This window comes from Solea senegalensis, linkage group LG8 (genome assembly GCF_019176455.1).
Source record: "Solea senegalensis isolate Sse05_10M linkage group LG8, IFAPA_SoseM_1, whole genome shotgun sequence".
NCBI lineage: Eukaryota > Metazoa > Chordata > Actinopteri > Pleuronectiformes > Soleidae > Solea > Solea senegalensis.
Genome location: NC_058028.1, coordinates 22,341,523 through 22,361,421, shown reverse-complemented (window position 1 = coordinate 22,361,421; position 19,899 = coordinate 22,341,523). Strand labels below are relative to the sequence as shown.

The following is a 19,899-nucleotide window of genomic DNA, read 5'->3' as shown; positions in this document are numbered from 1 at the left end:
ATCTATGGTCACACATATTAGGCTGCACAGGGACTTCCCCATAGGGGACCATGCAGTTATTTTGAACACTGAAACTGCAGCAGACCTCTGCACACATGGAAACTGTGAATGGGCTTTCGATTGCAAGTTTCATTAAATATCTATTGTGGACTTGTGGTTGCATGCAAGAGCTACTGCACAGATGGATTGTTAAAAGGGGAAAAGGTTTTGTGGAAATGTTATATTGACAGCTTTGTTTGTGGACCTTTGCTATGGCACTGTCAAAATGTATTATATCAACTTTCTTTATTAAAAAGTAGTGAAACTATTTCTGAAAAAAAACTGATAAACTATGAGATAAATGACTTGGCACGTTTTTTAAATCGCCATCTAGTACTTGAATGGCCAAGAACTACAATATATCATTATTTGAATACATAAGGTCTGAGTCTATCAATACATTTGCTGAGAGAGAATGTGCCTTCCTTCCAAATTGCTTGTTTTTCAGCAATGGCTGAGTGCATTGTTGATGTTCAAATGTATATCTGTCTCTGGAAATCAAAACTAATAATAAAGCACTAATAATAAAGCACCCAAACAGCAGAGTCTACCTTAACCTTATTCCATGTTTAATATTTGATTGCTAATGGATGAAGCCTCGTACTTGCTCAGAGAGTGGGACAGATTGATAAATATTTTTGGCTGGTGTCAAATTTGTTGTGATTAAGTTAAACAAGGCCTTATGTGGCTCTGTGGCACATCTGCTGAGAAAAAATCAATCCCGGCCTCCATTCCGTGACGCTAATTTGATTTAGTTCAATTTGTAAAAACAGGGCTGAGGTTGGCCTGGCTAACAGGACCAGCTGCCAACACATTACACCTCAACTATTCACTTCATCATCTGCTATTTCCATCACTCCAGAAGTCTGAACTATAGGAAGAAAATGTTAGGCACTATTAACACACTTCTCTGAGTGACTGTCTTTATTGGAAGTGATAGTAAAACCATGTCACGTCACCCTCTTCAGTCTCAAGCTTTATGACTCCTGCTCTTGGGAAGACATGCTGCACTAATGAAGTTGGACTGATTAACAGCTTCTTTATGAAAATGTTTACTCACATTTTAAATCAATAAACGCATGGTTTACCAACCAGACGGCCTAGTGGTCGGTCAACAAAAATCACACCAAAGACTTGGATAGTGGGTCAAAAAGCCTCTTTTCTTACCACTTAACGTAAAGGGAGAGACAGAAGAGGCTAATACTGTATATAGTGGATTAGCATTCCATCGAGGGTTGAGTAGAAATGGCCCCTGCTACAGAAACTGGAGATAAGCAAGGACCAGATGTTCTGTCGTGGATTAAATGTCACGGTCATAAAATAAACTATTGTCTTCTTGAAAACAGTGGAATCTCCCAATTAAGGTCATCCAGAGAATTCAGGTTTCTAACCAGACCTAGAGAATATGTCATTCATTAATTACATACTGTCTACGGCCATTCTTGTATAGAGAGCTTTATAGCTTGTTGCACACTGCACATTAATTGGATAGGAATGGAAAAGAAAAGAAACAGAAATACATGACCTTGAAGAATCAGAGTTAATTGAGAATGAAAACTCCCTGCCCTACCACTTACACAGGCTTTCACATTCGCTTTGTTGCTCCACTTATCGAAAAACAAAGGATTGTTCTCCTCGGAGGTACAGGACATCAAGAGCGAATGATTAATATCGAACACAACAGAAATTATGAATCACAGAATTCACCCGTGTATGTATCCATCAGGAAATGGTTTCATAAATTATGTATTGTCTATTTGAAATTGACCAGAATGTCACAGCCCATTTTTAACACTGAAAATGTCCTGCTTTCAGAATAAAACCTTAAATTATATATTATTTATATCATAATGAGGCAGACAATAACACTTGGAATCTGGCTGATTTAACTCATTTCAAAAAACCCTGAAAAAGGTGAGAAAATACAGTATAACTATGGTGTCTACTTGTTGAATTTATTTAAGATTTGGTCACACTGAAGTTCTTACATTTAGCAAGTTTTATTTCAGTGGTACAAAACAAAGGGTTTTATAAAATATGTAGACATTGTCCATAGAGGTAATCCACATGAAAGTAACAGTTTGGTGAGGAAAGTTATTTGAAATGGAACCACCAAACCTTTATTTGTGTTATCTGTAGTGCCCTCAAAGCCCTTAAGTCACTAATTATCAATTGGCATAAGTCTTTAACGTGTGAGATTTCATTAATTTTACTTTCGTTCAAAGTCCACCTATGAAAGTTATGCTACACCCCAGTGACAATGTCTCTTCCTGCCATGACACAGATGGAACAAGAGATGTGTATATATCCACCTGTGCACAGGTGTCCACATGGAATGTGAGGAAGCCTTTTCCCAGGGATCTTGTTAAAGGCCTCATATATCTGCATACACCGTCTAACACACAGAGTCCAGGGAGAACAGCTGCGTCTGATAAGCTTCCTGCGAACGCTCAGACACCGGCATATGCTCAGACGGTGAGGAGGCCTTGTTCTAGATTAGATGTTTCTCTCCACGGAAATGTCTGTTTTGCTTCACTCCCATGAGCACTCGCTGGGAAACTGGACCACAGTGTGCTGACACTTCAAGTTTAGTTGAGACTTTTCAAGGCTTTTCCTTGTACACACAAATGGTCACGAACAAAGTACAGTGAAATATCTGTAGTACAAGTCCCGGAAGACCATTTAGTTTATTAAATAGCATGAGCAGACATAAAAGAAACAGACTAATGGGTTTACTTTTGTCAGAGCTTCTACTCCAGTGGTGTTGAGATTTAAATGTTGATCACATGATTGCACTTAATCACAAATTAAGCAAAGAAGTGATGGTTCACAAAAATGTCAGGGGTTCTTTTTAAAGCTTTCTAAAGTATCTTTTGGCGAATTTCATGTTTGTTCGTGCTGTTCGTCAACCCAAGGACATGTTTAATCCAAAAAACAATCAGAGCTCACAAGGAGAGAGGACTGCCTCTCTGTGGAGTTCTGGCTCCTGATTGGATGGAGTGTCAACTGGGAAAGTTTCTCCATTCAAAGTCTGGGACTCAGAGACACACATCACTAAGCAAACACTCCAGATCAGCAGTCACAGCAGTTTGTGCTATCGGAAAATACCAACAGTTTCTGAAAGCTGACAAGTTGCACGTCAAAGCCGATGTTATGGCGTTAATGGTTATAAAGGTTATTGATCAGCTTGCTTACCAGAGAGGAGAGAGTTGAAAAAACGCCTGTTCATTGTTTCAATTTTTTGGCCTGTTTTTGGACATTGAGACAAAGACTCAATCACTCAGTATGTTATTTTAAATATGCTTTATACTGTTCAAATTTCTAATTGAACACCCAAAATCTGGTGCTGATGTACACCGACAGTGTTTTCTCCTCAACAAAAATGTTTTTCTTCATTTTAAAATGTTAATACACTATTTTAACATGCAGTAAATTGTAAATAACTGCCAAATATTAAAAGTTATTCTGGAAGAATGGGCAAAAGCACTTAATCACAGGACATTTTCTGGCCCTGCTATGGTTAAAATAAGTCAGACATTTTGAGGCTAAGGTGTTAAAGGGTTAACACATTTTAACTAAACAAATATATGACAGAAATGATAAATATCCGAGAGCTATATATAAAAAAAAAAATGGCTGTTGTGCTACCCATAATGGTTTCTCAATCCACTGAGACACCACCGGATATTTGCGACCTATACAAAAATATATAAATCATCATATTTATTAATTGATTTTCTAACTGAAAGAAAACAGTTTGCTGTTCATTCAGTTGAAGATGACATGCTTTGTTGTCCGTACATGAAGACTGTTTAAAACTGCTCAACAGATTCAATAAACACTTGACGCTGCTATTGTGACGGACATAATGTTACTTCCTGTTAAAATGATATTTTCCAAAAAGACACGCGTAGCACGTCATGTCTTTGCGATGTGGGGTCCCAAATGTTGTGGTTGATGCTTTGTCTAAATGTTTCCAGTTACCTTCACCTCCAATCACCTGCTCTGCAAAATGAACAGCAGCAATTACTTATGTTGACAGACTTCCTTTCAAAACCCAGTGGAGGCCATTAATCAGTGCTTCTCAACATACAACAGGAGCACAGGTGGTGCTTAGACAGAGAGAGAGAGACAGGGAGAGAGACAGAGAAGCTTAAGACGCAACACATGCAAATGAGCACTCCTTAATTCGCTTGCAAATGGCAAATGATTTTCGATGGCTGACTGACTTATCAGGCTCTGACACGGCATGCTGTGTTGTTCGGTGTCTTCACCTTGACACTGTGATCGCAGGAAACACACTCTCGACTCCTCACAGCAGCTATTACATGTGCAGGGGAAGGACTCCCAAACACAACCATCCTGATATAATTAGTTTTCTCTGCTGCACCTAATTAACCTTTGCATGGCACTTACATATCATATTCACATGACAAGCACTCTTTCATTAGCAGCACACTGAGTTTTTTTTTATTTTTATTTTTTATATTTATTACCAGTCACGGTGAGGTAGCGCTTTGTAATCTTCAAACAGCTTCGATGGCTCTGCTTGAAGCAGCAGAAGACTGGTGTGTGTGCATCATCCCAGGAAGATGAAGAGCGTTTTGTTTTGATTAGGTTCAAGAGATGCCAAGAAGAAGGATTGCACTAATGTTGCTTTCAAAGGAGGTGGATCAAAATACACACATTGGACGGTGGATACTTACACTTGGATGTCCAACATGATCCTCTTGTCCTCCTCCACATGGATTCCCCAGATGCAGTCCTGCCCTTTATCGTAGGCTTCAGGCCAGTTGGGAGAGAGCACCACTCCAGCTGAATCTGTGATCTCACCACTGCACACAGCTGGAACAAACAAACACATGCACAACCATGGATGATGAGTACTTCACGTTAAAGGACATGAAGTGCAACAGGGCTTTCTGGTCCAATTCTTTATTTTTATTTACTCTTTATTTTCTTGTATATATTCTTTTTCAGTGCACCCATGGTAATTTGCTGTGGGAACAATGCACAACTCCTTATATGGACATCCTGGCCTGTGTGTGTTTATAGGTCACATAGTCAGGCTTTATGTTTTATGTAGTTGAGTAAAATTTCATCTTTTTTAGAAGTCACAAAATAGGTTTTTCTTTTCTTTTTGTTCAAAAAAATTAACCAAATAAACTTTAAACTTTGACATATTTGCAAATTTCACAAATTCAATCTGATTTCAAACATTTTGAGTAAGTTTTGCTCAGGTGTGTTTATACAGTTGGTGTTTATACAGTTTTTCATCAGATTGCCTATGCTAAAAAAAAAGGATATAAGGCTTTATATTGTACATTCTTATAGCCACTGTATACACTGTATGTGTAAACATAATCATGGGGTTAACAAAGCCTCAAGTTTTTCACACTATTTTAAAATATAGTCTAAACAGGCCGGATTGTATTTGCGGTGCAGGTCCTACATTCTGCGTGCAAATTCGAGTGAACCAATGATCAGAGATCACCACTAGTGGAATGAAATATGAGACTGAGTATGCATGTGAAAAAACACTAGACTGACACTGTCTCTCATTTTAGAATGAACATCACCCACAGCTGGGAACACATATGGGAAGCGACCCTCTTCCATAGACACTAAAGTATAATCCAGCCCCCAGTCATCAACTGATCAAAGAATATAAGCTGCAAACGGTGTCAAACAGTTTGCATCTTCTAAAAGTAGTTTTGGAAATAAGCTAGGGAAATTATCTCTTAAGTAGACTCAAACAGTTCCCAGAGATTTATTTTTACATATTACGAATGCAGCATGAGAATCTCTGGGTCAGATGTGTTCACAACAGCAGAACGTCTGGAGCATCCAGGTGAGGGGTGGGGCCTGACACGAGCTCGCTGTGAATTATTCAGAGCTTGATCTTAGAAAATGTCAAGAGTGAGTTCTGCAGACATTTGCATTCTCACTTACAGCCCCTCTGGACAATTAGGTGCAAGCCAAACTTTTCAAACTGCTCAGTTTTAAGGAGTGAAAAACCTTGGACAACTGCAAACAATGGGAATGTGGCATTAGGTACCTCTGACAGCCCATTATATGTTATGCTGTTGAAACCATACCAAATGGGCTGCTGTAGGAAGTACATGTGCATATAGAAAGTTTATTTGTGGATGGAATGTACTGTACTACCTTTGTATGAGTGTATAATTGATTTAAATTAGTATCGTGCTTTATGGAGGCCATGGTTTTTGTGCTACCATGTTTCTACAGGAGCCCCAAACGGGCAAACCAACCAGAGCAGAAGGTTAATATGGAAAAAAAGAAGAATGACATCATTTTTTTTATGCAGAGGCCATCATAGTTCCATGAGGAAAGGGGGTGAGCAGTGAGGAATCCTGTTACAATCTGCATCCCCATCATTAGATGTCACTAATTCTTACACCCTGGACCTTTCAAGCCAAATTTGGACAGTTACAGCGTTTGATGAGCAGTTAAAACAGGATGTACTTAGTTGTAGTCACATGGGAATACAGACCTCTGCAGGCAGGCTCTGTGTCATTCCACTGGGGATTGTTGGGATCCATGCATTCAATGGTGACAGATCCCTGCTCCAGAGTATAGCCAGGGTCGCAGGCAAACTCCACCACAGCTCCCACTGCCCACGTGTTATCGCTGCTGGTCAGGTTGCCATACTTCACGAAGGGCTCGTAGCAGTGGCCTGCTGCAAAAGCTGTGGAGGGAAGTTTTAGTATATTTTCAGCAGAGGAAGATTAAACTCAGGTGAGTTAAGCATATCTCCAGGCTATAGGATGTATATTGTACTTGATAAATGATAGCGTCTGATAGTTTATTGAATGTTTTATCATGGTGCAGTCAATATGGACCATAAATATTTGAGGTACTTGTACAAATCCAGTGTTATATTAAAAATGATACGAGAAAAAATGTTCACAATATTTTAGGGTCCTGCTCCACATGGTTTTGATGGATTGATGGATGTTCATTGTATGATTAGAACAGTATCTTTAACAACTGTCTGTTACAGTACAGCACAACATACTATAATGCAGTGGTTTGTTATACAGAGGAAAAAAAAAAAACACACTATAGAACATCATATGTGTCCAATCAGAATCAAATATTCAACCAAGCAGTGCAGTAGTAAGATGAAACAATAAATCCAGAACCCAAGCTGCAGCTAGGCATGGCTAAATGCTCATAAGTGAAGTTATGTGTTTACCAGAGTGTGAATGATTGATAAAAAAGAGGAATGAATGGGAACTATCAAATCTGTTAGAGACAAACTAAACAGCATTACATCCTGTAAATGGCCATTATGAGGTCTGTTGGTAATATGAGAGCTTCTCCCTTTGGGCATAATCCCATTTGTGGCAGTGAAGAGGAGGCCTAATTAGATTACACTGATTGTATTTCCAAGTGGTCCCCTCCGGACAAGAGACACAAGTCACTAATCTGATGACGAGTGCTGAGACAAACGCGTGAACAAAGCTGAATCTGTGTGGTTTTCTCCTCCTGACAATGTTGTTGGACCCTCACTGTAATTTACTGTACATCATTTGGATTCTTGTGCATATAATTACACTGTCAGATTTTCCCAAAAGACTGTCCATGATTCTTTCATTCACAAAGTCCTTTGAACTGATACAAAACGAACAGTAATAAAGGAAAAAGGCAATAACAAGAGGTAACGGCTAAGGAAGCATTTAAATGCAAACATAACATTTATTGCCAAAGTTATTACCTGTAATGAAAGTGAAACATTTCGTTTAAATATCGATAAAGAATTTCATATGTTTTTTCACTCGCTCTCCTGCAGCAAATTCCATTTTGGGATATAAAAGTTTATAGAGAGTTATGTTTCATGGCAGCAGTTTTTTTCTCCCTTTTTATCACAATGAGCTGTGGTGGTTGTTTCGTCCTCCTCAACCTCACGCTGGATTACTTCCCCTGGACCAAATTAGGATTATAACACATGCTAGTCTGTCTGTTAGCTTGATTTTACTCAGAATGAAATATCTCAACATATATTGTTTTGACGATTCATGAATTGGTAATGCAAACATTGTTTCAACCAAGATAATAAATCCTACTGGTTAAGATGTTCCACTGACCTTTTCTCCAATTTACAGTGGTACAGAGTGAAATACCTTGACTAATATTTTGTATTTCACAGATTCAGAATTGTACTATTATTATTATTATTATTATCACTGAATGGAGTAGCTCTTCATACCCTTCATTTATCTTTTGACTGTTTGAAAGGCCCCTCTCACTGCCACAGTGCAGCACACTTGATGGTTGTAGTGACCTTGATTAAGTAAATTAAATATCACAGGAACTTCTGAACCCCGTCATTCAGTGCTGTATGCTTTTACGTTACATCCTGCTGAAAGTCTTCATTGTAGCTTGAAACTACACTTCACTGACAATTTACTGCAAGCCAGTGTGTGTGACTTACACTAAAGTGTTCATGGCCTTAAGAAGAAAAAAAAAAATAGAGGCGCTAAAATCTTTTAATAAATGAAGTTATAGTCCACAATAGGTCTATACTGTACCTTACCTTGGTACCTGATGGCAACACCAGTCGATGTGCCTGTAGCATCTGTAGTCAGCTCAATGAACAGATGCCTGGACGAGCTGAGTAAACCTTCATTGGGCAGATACTCCACTGCGTATGAATCGTAGAGGACCGCTGCATCGATGCTGTTACCGTTCTTGATCAGCAGCCTGGAAGAAAAAGAGCAACGACTCATCAGCAGCATTCTTCCTGACATGATCACAGTGTCTGCTCTGTTCATGTTGGCCACTGCCACACCACACACCTATCACATGTCCTCTTCCCAGATCCCCCAAATCATCAGTCTGCAGTTTCTCACTCCAAAATACTTACTGGAACTATTTTTATTTTATTTTTATATAATATTTTGATTACTATGCTCAAAGCATGACTCATTTTGATCTACCCCAACAAAATGGGACACCCTCTCAACATCTGGGAATACTGGTGGACCAGTTAATGCTATGTATAGGAGACTGCAGACAAGAACAACCAGGAGCAAGTCTCCTGAGAGACATTTTGAGTTATATACAGCTTCTGAAAGTGTGATTTCTATGCAAAAAACAAAAGTGTTTTGGAAACCAAATACAAACTGGTGCTTTAAACAGGCTACAGCAACTTTCATGCCCCTTTCTGGTTCCACGTATACAAAGTCTGGTTACTATTCTAAAGACTCAGCAGTAGCTACCAGTGTTGTGTAATAATTTATGGAAAGCACCTCAATGCATACAACACAAATGTGTATTCTTGCAGCAGTAGAAAAAGCCAGAAGCCTGGCTCCTGTCCAAAGCAGAAAACAACAATAAAAATCCCTTTAAGTACAAAAACTGTCAAGGTACACTCATCCATGCTGAGGATGAAGGGGGAATGTTATATACAGTAAAACCAGTGAATGAGGTTTGCTTTGCTTTGCTTTGCGTATAGAGCACAAGAAGATGGACACTGAACCTGCTAACCTAAAACAATAATGTGCCCAAAAATGATTTGACTGAAGAACAGATTAGAAAAACCTGATCCAGTGTGAAAAAATACACATACTTGATGACAGGTCATATGATAAGTACAGTACATTTTATCGGTATAGAGCCAGAGATTCCATCAAAGACGCTGATCATTTTTTTATGATTCTCCAGCTATGTTTATATCAAAATTCACATGACTTGCAGTATGTATAGAAAACCCAAAGACTTAAAGGAGCCAGCCGAGCTCATTACAAGACCACCTTTCACACCCATGCCAAATCTCTGTCTTCAAGCCATCATCTCCACTTCCTAATCTTTTCAATTTCCTCAGAGCTGTCCCGATGTCTCTTTATATCTATGCATATTTGTAGCAGGAGCAGCAATTGGCTGCTGTGCAAAATGGATTATTCAGCTAATTTCCCCCCTGTGGCACCTCTTTTCAGTCCTCTCTCTCTCTTATGACAGCCCCGTGCTGTTAAAGTGACACTTCTGTCATCGCTATGAGCTCACAGCCAGTTGCCATTAAAACTCCCCACTGAAGCCTTTCACCGCAGATTATTTTCCCAGAGCTTTTATTCGTCTCCTGCTTGTTCATCACTCATTATGTTTCTATACTGTTAACTAGGACAGTTAATTAGTTCAAGTTGTAAACAAAATGTCTGACCATCCTCATGCAGAAGCTGGACGTGCTGCTTACCGATCATCATCCTCGGCCAATGCCACTTTCTCAAAGTGAATGTGAAGCTTTTGGCCCTCGGGAGCCTCCAGGAGCCAGTGGCATGTCAGGTTGTTGCTGTAGTTGCTGGGAAAACCAGGAGAGGTGATCCGACCAACTGTGACGTTCTTCATCAAACCTCCACAGGCCGCTGAGAGAGAAAGAAGGAATACTCTTCACTTTCAAACTGCAATTCTTAGACAAATTAACCAGCATATCAACTGAAACCATTAGCCATTGGCCAACAACTGATATGGGCCTTCTCATGTACACAGCAGATATCTGGGCCAAGACTTTCATGCTCTGTTCATCACTATACCGTGTTTACAATGTGAAACAGGACACTGGGGCTGCATTTGAGAGATGTGTCCAGTAGACCTTTTAACAAGAAGTGTTCCACCTCTTTTGTTCTCCACAAAGACTGTTTTCCTGCAACCAAAGCCAGCTTAAACATGTTAAAGTCAAACTATGAACCACAGGGGTTCTGACCCCAAAATAATGTCCCATGCCTAGTTCCTGTAGCCAAGTGGTTGCATATGACATGGACAAATTTGCCTTGAGCAGGTGATTTGTTTGCTCGAATTGACATCACATCACATGTCGCGCTGTCACTCTTGCACATCTCTAATGTACTATAATCACATACACATATGTTACATAATATGAAAACAAGTGATTTGACTTAAACTTTGGCGTTTAAGAGATAAAGGGCAAACATAATTATAACATATCTGGATGGGATGGAGAAGTGAGGCATACAATTAGGTTTTTAACACATACAGAAAATGTATTTGCAGCTATAGGAATACGTGTGTGTGTGTGTGTGTGTGTGTGTGTGTGTCCCAGCTGATCAGGTCAAGGTTACTCATGCACACAAAGCTTAATTAAAGCAGAGCAAGAAGAGTAAACCCAGTGGCATCCTGCCCAGACTTCAGTAATCACATCGCAATACACCTGCTTTATGCTCTAGCACACACACACACACACACACACACACACACACACAATCAAGATAGCAGAGATACAGATGCACAGCCACACAAACTCCCTCTTAGAAATTGCTCTCAGAGGCTTTATTCCCTGTGCTGTGTATCAGAGTTGATCTGAATGGTCAGGAGCAAAATTGTCACTTATTATTCCTCAGCCAGCCCCAACCGAGCAGATAAAGAAAAAAAAAATATCCATCATCCACACACTCTCCTGTGGGAGTCCAGATCTGTCTATCTCTATGGCCTCTATACAAAATGACTAGACGGTCCAATAGATAAGCGTTAGCTACAAAAAAGAAAAGAAAAAAAACAAACTGTTAATGGGAATGGTGTAAAAAGCTGGCATCAAAGGGCTGAATCACAGAAAACACTGTAAATGAGAAAACCAATACTGAGAGTAACAGTAAAAGCCCATTAAATCAGAGCGAAAACAAATGTCCAAGGTCCATGCGGTTTACTGCCAGTCAGGATACGCCGTGCTACATAACAATCACTCTGCCTATTACCATTATTTTAAGGTCTGTTTCTGAGTGCATTTATGCAATATCTTGATAATTATATTATTCATGTAAATGTTCTCAATAATTGATGATAAAGCCATTCCTACAAACCAAACTTTTTTTACTGTGTTAGGTTTAACAATTTGCAGTGTTAGCAATATTTGTACTAGCTGTTTTAAATCTATAGGTATTGGTTTATGTCATTCATTTCTGTCATGTTTAAGGTCAAGTAGTCATCTATACTTGACTTCAGGACGAGGTGAAGTGTTGCTACATACAACTAATAATCATAATAGTAATACAAATATTAATAATACTAGTGCATGTGATAAAACAGAGGAAATACAAATGTTAAAAAAGCAGACATACACTGATTTAGGCATTACATTATTATTATAATCATTATTATGAGTACTGCTACTAAAGTAATAGTGGTTTGGTTTATTTATTATAAATTCAATTTACAAAAAGTAATGTTTTTACATTTTTTTATGACTATAAATGTTTTACCATAAAATGTAATCATTTCTATTATTGGAATAAAATATTACTTATTATTACACTTATTGTGTATTTTAGTATGTTGATTACTAACTATCGTCAAGGAAATTCAACTGTAGAAGGTAAAACTTTGATTCATAACAAAAAGTGGAAAACAATAATCAATACTGTGTAGTAAAACTTAGGGACATTTCAGTTCCATTATTTTGACGGTTTTCCCCTCCGGCTGTGGTGAACCTACCAAGGCAGTGTGGTTCCTTGCCACTCCAGTAGGGGGTGCTGGCATTGCGGCAGGTCAGCACACTGGGGCCTTGCAGCTGATAGCCAGTCAGGCAGGAGAAGAAAGCCTCTCCTCCAGAATGGAGACTGCTCACTGTTACATCACCGTACATCGGGCGCTTGGGGAAGACACAGCTCAGCACGAAGACTGCAGAGACACAGAGAGAGAGACACAAATGAAACAAATTCAAAGAGGACAAGAGCGAAACACACCAAAGATGCTGAAGGACAGAGAGATACAGAGGGAGACAGAACTGGGTTGAAGCAGAGTGAAATTTCTGCAGGAGGTGAGGCTTTACGTTCTTAAAGCATAAAGAAAAGTTGGGAGTTAGTTAAAGCTGGTGGCTTGCATTAAACCAAAGAGCTTCCTGCCAAAGTCTGTACTGCTCAACGTGGCTCAATGATAAAATGTTCTTCGAGTTAGGCAACAGCACCTGAAACTTTAATGCAACTTCCCCTCTCTTTTCGTGGTGGTTGTCTTTTCTCACCCTTGATGAGGGTTATGGACAGAGGTTGTTGCACTATTGACTGTGACTTTATGACTATGGGCTAAACAAATACAATGTGATTGACATTGTGTAAAAGCAGATGCTGATACAGATTTCCATGGCTTGGTTTCTGAGTACATCAATGACACAATGTTAGAGATTCACCCAACTGTGAAGATGCAATAAAAGCAGAGCTTTTGGTTCTGTTATGCCTTTGAAACTTGTTTGATTGGACATTTACAGCTGCTGTCTTTGAAATGAAACAGTTTTGTTTCTACCTGATGGAGAGAAGTTTTTGTCTTAGCCTTAACAACTTTGTGTCCTCTACAGAACCCCTCCACCGTGGGGTACCGCAGGGTTCGATTCTCGTACCGCTTCTCTTTTCATTGTACTTGTTTCCTTATTTTGAGGAAATAATGGCATTTGTTTCCACTATGCAGATACCTGTCAAATGTATGTACCTCTAACAAGAAATCACTCTCACTCTGTCCACTCACTGGTAAAATAGCATGGATGACGTTAAAAATTCCTGAGGTTCAATGACAAAAAAAAAGAAAGCTATATTGTTCAGTCCGAGTGGTGCTCCGGACACCCAACTTATTGACCTTGGCTTTTTGGCTCCTTCTGTAAAAAACACTGTCACCGACCTCGGGGTAAAAATAGACTGCGAGTTAAAACTTGACAGGGGGATCTGCTCTGTTCTAAAAAACAGCTTTTATTAGTTGAGGCAAATGGCTTAAATGAGGTCTGTTCTGTCTTTGTGGGGACTTTGAAAAACTTGCTGCTTTTATTACAGCCCAATGCTCTTTATGATGGGGTTAGCCAGGTCTCCGTTTCCCGCCTTCAGCTTGTCCAGAATGCTGCCGCTCGCCTAGAACAGGGACACACAGATGTGAGCACGTCTCCCCCATTCTGACCTCCCTCCATTGGCTCCCAGTGCATTACAGGATAGATTTTACAATCCTTTTATTTGTGTATAAATGTTTAAATGGTCTGACTTGCTGCAGCCATATGTGCCTCTGTGGTCTAAGATCAGCTGATCTTAGTGTCTAAATTACAGAGGGGGCGGAGCTTTCGCAGGTTCCATTACATATAACTGTCAAATTTTAAATCTCTTTTCAAGACTCATGTGATCTCTGTTGCATTTGAGACAGTGTGTGTCTGTCCTGCATTTTATGCCTTTTATGTTTATATTTATTAGTTTTTTTTGTTCCTACATCCTTTTAGTTACTACTACTGTACAACACTGGTCAACTGCAGTTGTTTTTCAAATGTGCTTTATAAATAAATTGGATTGGATAACTGATCTAGATCTGGTTTGTTCAGTGGGATAGTGGAGAGAAAGAAATTAGAATCCCACAACACAATAGTACTGAATGGTATTAAAGTCTCAAAGAATAACCAAACAATCACTGACAACATTAGCTCTGCTGGTTAATTCAGTAAAGGTGGAAACAGTGGACATACTCAAGTCACTCTGCTACTGCTGCTTCAGTAGCAGAATAAAACAAGTTTTATTTTACTCGTTTTATTCACTAATTAATTTGCTTTGTCATTTCTTTTTTCATTAGATGTCCAGGCTGCTCTTAACTTCATGTTAGATCACACTCTATTACGTAAGCTCCGCTCAAACTGCCTGACAGTTAATAATTCATGAACACAAAAAAGTTTAAAAATAAATGTTTGATAGGGTCTAATAACTTTTTAAAATGCATTGACACTGTGTGATTGTGCAGCAATAATCACATTCTATCTGCAAATATATGTCTGTTTCCGTTGAAGGGAGGGCAGAGGAAGAAAAGTGGTACAGTAGATACGACGTCTGCATTCATGAACACTCGAAGATCCCATGAATCATTGCAGGGGACTGATAAGAAAGCAGCAAAAGTGGTGGTTCACGTACTGATGAGGCAGACTGCAAGGGGTGCTGTAGTAGCTTAGGGAAAGTAGAAAATGGCCTGGGGCCTCGAGCTGAGGAGGGGCCCCTGGAGAAAAGCTGTGGCGATGGCAATTTGGTTAGAAGCCCCCTAATCTTTAGTGTTCAGGAGACAGCAGGAGAAACCTGCTAATGAGGCCCCATGCTGCTAGTTTTCTTTGGTTTGGTTCACTCTCGGGCCCTTTGATTGCTTTTGCCTTAGGCCCCCCAAAGTCTCTTGAAATGCCCCCATGCTTTAATATGTAACATATGAATGTAACATGTCTGCATTAAAAAATATCTAAAACAATGAGAGAAATTATATTGGCCAAAAAAATGTTTCCAATCTACATAAATCTGTATTTCTATTAGAGGTAACAGACCGGTTTATTTCACCGCCTTACCGTCTCTGCTATAACATTTGAGACAAACCCTGTGTGTCATCTTTCTTTTCATTTTATTGTGTGTATTTGTCACTAATGGATCATGACTACTCATGGCCATTTGCTGTGTGTTCTGCCTTGGAACCTCTCCCTGTAAAGCACAAACGTGCCGGGGAACCGCGAGAGATGACAACACGACAATTCCTATAATCCCACGCTGCTTCTAGATGTTATCCAACAAGGTCTTTTGTTATTGTATTGAATGAGAGAACCCGAGCAGCAGGAACGTGTGTTTCATGGAGATGTCCAATTATTGTACATTTTGTAAATACATCTTTTGTTAATTACTGTAATTATACTGTTATTAGATAAGAGCCATTTGATCGTTGGCACTGTTCTTTTCTGATTTACCACATCCAGTAAATGCCTTACTCTAATCCTTACCTTACCACAATCCACATCTCAGTCCAAGCCAGATCCACAGAAATCAGGTTCTGTCTCATGAGGGCCAGACAGGACTCACATTTGGACTAAACAAACCTTAATCTAACAGGTTAATGCCTAACCCTAACCACACTTCAAGCCTTCATTGACTTATTGACTAATTTCCAGGAGATTTAGCCATAATTTCTACTGGCCTAATCCTAATCTTGACCCTAACCATAACCTAACTCTAACCTCAGGCTAACCATAAAACACATCTTCACTTTAAAATGTAGTGATTTACATTATGGGGACTTGATTTGTGTCCACAAACAAACAGATCCCCACAACAATAGTCCAGTAATACCTGGACCACACACACACAGGCCTCGCACATCACTGTCAACACTGGCTCTCAGGCAACCAGTTAACTAACTGGCTTTGTGTTAGACCTGTCTTCCCCCAGCCTCCTGGTGAACAGCCAAACAAAGTCATAATATATTTCTACTAAAGTCTCTGATCCATCTCAATGTAATTGTCCTGCTTTCATTGTTAGCCCTCAGACTGCTTGGCAGTAGCGCTGCTATTGATTCTGTCTGCTGGGGACAGCGCTGTGCCTCAGGATAGGAAATATGTAGGGAGATTAAAAAAAGGCCAATAAATGACAACCTATGACCTCCCCCACTTCTAACACTCTGTTAGTGCTGAGGGATGATGCTGGAGGTGCAGCATCTCACAGAAACAGAGATAAGAAAAGCAGTGTTGGTCTTTATAGTATTTCTCATTAGGAGCATCATCCCAGACTGTTGCTGCCATCGCAACAGCAGCTGCTGGAGCTGTGTCCCATCACTCCCTGAGCTAGTCATTACCACGGTCCGCTGTAGCTATTAATATCCAGTCCAACCAAAAATCTGTGGAGCTCACAGACTCGCTGGAGAGTAGAAAAGAGATAAAAGAGCCATCATGGTTGCATTGTAGTATCATAACACTGGTGCTAACAGGGAGCACAGACAAATTGTCTCGGAGTGGAAAAAAAAAAAATCTGCAATATGCTACATCACTTTGTCTTGTCTACTTAGATTTTATGGCCATTTATCATGTTTTGGTTTTAATAAAAGTTTATTGATAACCGCTGCTTTTATTTCTTTTTCTTTCATACTAGAGGGCAGTTGACCTTCCCACTGTGACGTCACGAAAAGGAAGATGAAACATAAGTGCAGAAAGCTGCAAATGGAACTCAAGTGTTGGAATAACATTTTAACTAATTGGTGTTGTTGTTTGTCTGCCAGACACTTGCAACAATCCTCACATGGGAGGTTATTTACACGGGCTGTTTGTGTTCTTCACAGTTGTTTAATAGGAGTGAGAGACAAACGATTCAAACCGTCGTCAAACTTTGGAATATGAAGAAAATGTTACATTCAAACCACTGTCAAATGAGTTCACACACTGCTGATGAAGCTCAGCAGGACTCAGTGTCTGTGTTTCATTCAGCCGCATTCCCATGCTGCACACGGGAAATGATTAATTTCAAGACAGCGGCAAACAGCTTGGTGTATGACTGAAAACAGTGAATTCGAGTGAATTCTTCTGCTTTAAAAAACCTGCTCCTTCAGCAGTTGGACAAATGCTTCTTGCCCCCGCTCACCCCTGTGCCGCAGCTTGTGTGCACACAAACGCTTCCTCGTTCAGGTCTGACAATTTTGCTTGACATAGGCCATTTTCAGATGTAGGACGCAGCATTGAAATAATGTTACATGATTTCTGTTCACAGAAACAACGTCAACATCACCAGTGTATCAAGTTCATTTTCTTAGAGGATGGATTATAAACCAAACTGTAACCATAATGTAAGTGACACCACAAGTGTCACATGTCCAAAGAATTATTATGAAAGACAAAGGCAATATATAATGTAATATATGTTAAATATCCTTATCCATATCCTTATGGTTTCCTCATTAAATTATAATATGTTCGTTAATATTTCCATGGTCTGGTAATGATCTATCCCATTTCAAATCCATTACAGAACTGATGAATTTTACCCAAATCATTCAGCCCTGCTACGTGTTGCCATATACCTGAAGTCCTTTTTCTTTCTTTCCACTCCACATGTTGGATCCTCAGACAGTTCAAGGGCAGTGGTGCGTTCAATGTACTTGTGAACTGTTCAAAGCTGAACTGAAGATCAACGTTTGTCCTAAAGGTTTTGTTCTTTACTTTTATTTTTTAGTCATCAACACTTTAGAACTTGTTTTTCTTATTTGTATCCATATTCTTGTGCTATTTTATTTGTCTCTATAATATGTTATTATACTTTGGTTAGGTCTGGTTTTAAATTTGGCTCATAAATAAAACTGACATTGCTTTCACGATATGTATCATGTTGTTATCTCTTGGATGGTTTTAGTTGAAGGATAATTACACATCTGCATTATGGCATGCTAACATTTCTGCGATGATCCTCCTTAATTTTTTGTATTGATGAAGGCAAATCACCACAACTCTCAGCTCAGCATATATTATTCTCTTCCATTGGACCCAATCCTTGAAGTATCGTATTGTAGTCCATCATCAGACTCCATGGTGTTAGCACTAGAAACTCAGAGGAAACATTTTACTTTGAGTGACTGAACCACAAAGAGTGCACGCAAATATCTAAAGAGCCAATTATAATATCAGTCATAGTGGTTCATCTCACTCATGCACACATCATTAACATTACATTGGAGGTTAGTGTAGGTCGGCTTGCTGTTGTGCTGCACATTAAAAGAGCTGCGGTACAGTGTGTGGAGACATTTCGATGACATGTATTGGTTTTTTGTACATACGTCATTTGTTGTTGAGTTACACAAATTAAATCCCATTTATTTTTGCAGAGGGAAACAACTGCAGCAATCATATTTAACAATTTGAAAACATAAGAATGTGAGATTATACATTCTTCTAGACGATATAATGAGTCAATTTCAAGATTTATAGGGTGTTTCCTGTCATTCAGTCAGTGACATTATGAAATAAAAAAGTAAAAGTGCCCTGTCTGAGGATAACCATGTGGTCTTTTCCTTTCACACTATATTTTCTCCACGTATTCATATGTGCATAAGTGCAGGAGGAATTGAAAGAATTTCAGTGCACTGGAAATGTAGAGTTCCACTCAACTATGTGGCCACTATTAAGGGATGCAAGGTGAAACTAAATATATTCTAATAAATACCTGTTTACCTGGAGAGATGATCAAAATCACTGCCCTTGTGGGTTTTTATATGTATACAAACCAAAATTCAATAAGAAAACATATAAGCTATAACAGAGAAAGTATAGTCTATATTTAATTTAGTTTTTTTCTTAGTATACTGTACATTAAAGACAAAGTGAGTGCTTTTATTGTTGTTGCTACACTGACTGTAGAATTGATTCTTCTTGCCCAACTGAGCTGCTGATGTCAGCATGGACGTAAATGGCCTCCCTTCCTGGGAAGTTTGGCCTCAACAGCCCAGCTGGGTTCTAGTGATTTCCCATGGCAAAACAAGCATTGCTCACTCTCTGATCCATAAATAGACTTTTACAACCTGGGAAAAAGAGTGACTGACAGTGCAGTAAAAGACACATCAACTGTCTCTCTGCTGAGATAAAGCCGACCGTGGAGATCTCTCATCTCCAAAGACACATGGTCCAGATTTCCATGAAGACATTATTTGTGTAAATCTCCAAACATTAAAAATACAATATTTAGAAGACACTTTATTACTATAATGCTCATCATTTTTCTGACCCACAGTCAGCACCACTGTCTGAATCTCCTTAATTGTGTTGTTATGGTGTGTTGCTTGATTTATAAACAGCATTTCTCGTTAATTACCTCGTCTGTGGCGTTCGACCATTTGACGTGTCCTGATGCAGTTAATTATCCATAAAATTTGCAACACTTCCGTAATTAAATATCTAGTTTGCTGTAAAGCTGAACAAACTTTAAAAACACCCAAACTGTTTTTTTGTTTTTTTAAAAAATCTCACTCAGAACCTGGCATACACATTGCTTTTACTGTGTCTGAAGATGAAACTATAAAATAATACTTTATATCAGGGGTGTCAAACTCATTTTTGTTCAAGGGCCACATACAGCACAATTTGATATCAAGTGG

At 39.1% G+C, this 19,899-nt stretch overlaps 1 protein-coding gene across 2 annotated transcripts in view; it reads right to left on the bottom strand.

Moving 5' to 3' along the window:
• The window catches only part of sez6b (seizure related 6 homolog b), a 162,650-nt gene that overhangs the window by 22,876 nt on the left and 119,875 nt on the right, over window positions 1-19,899 (bottom strand). For both annotated transcript variants that reach the window (XM_044032503.1, XM_044032502.1), the window contains exons 5-9: window positions 12,505-12,690; window positions 10,256-10,424; window positions 8,600-8,766; window positions 6,554-6,748; window positions 4,746-4,884 (exon numbers count right to left, since the gene is read on the bottom strand). In XM_044032503.1, coding sequence (XP_043888438.1) covers window positions 4,746-4,884; window positions 6,554-6,748; window positions 8,600-8,766; window positions 10,256-10,424; window positions 12,505-12,690 — 856 coding nt within the window. The remainder of the gene's footprint in view (window positions 1-4,745; window positions 4,885-6,553; window positions 6,749-8,599; window positions 8,767-10,255; window positions 10,425-12,504; window positions 12,691-19,899) is intronic.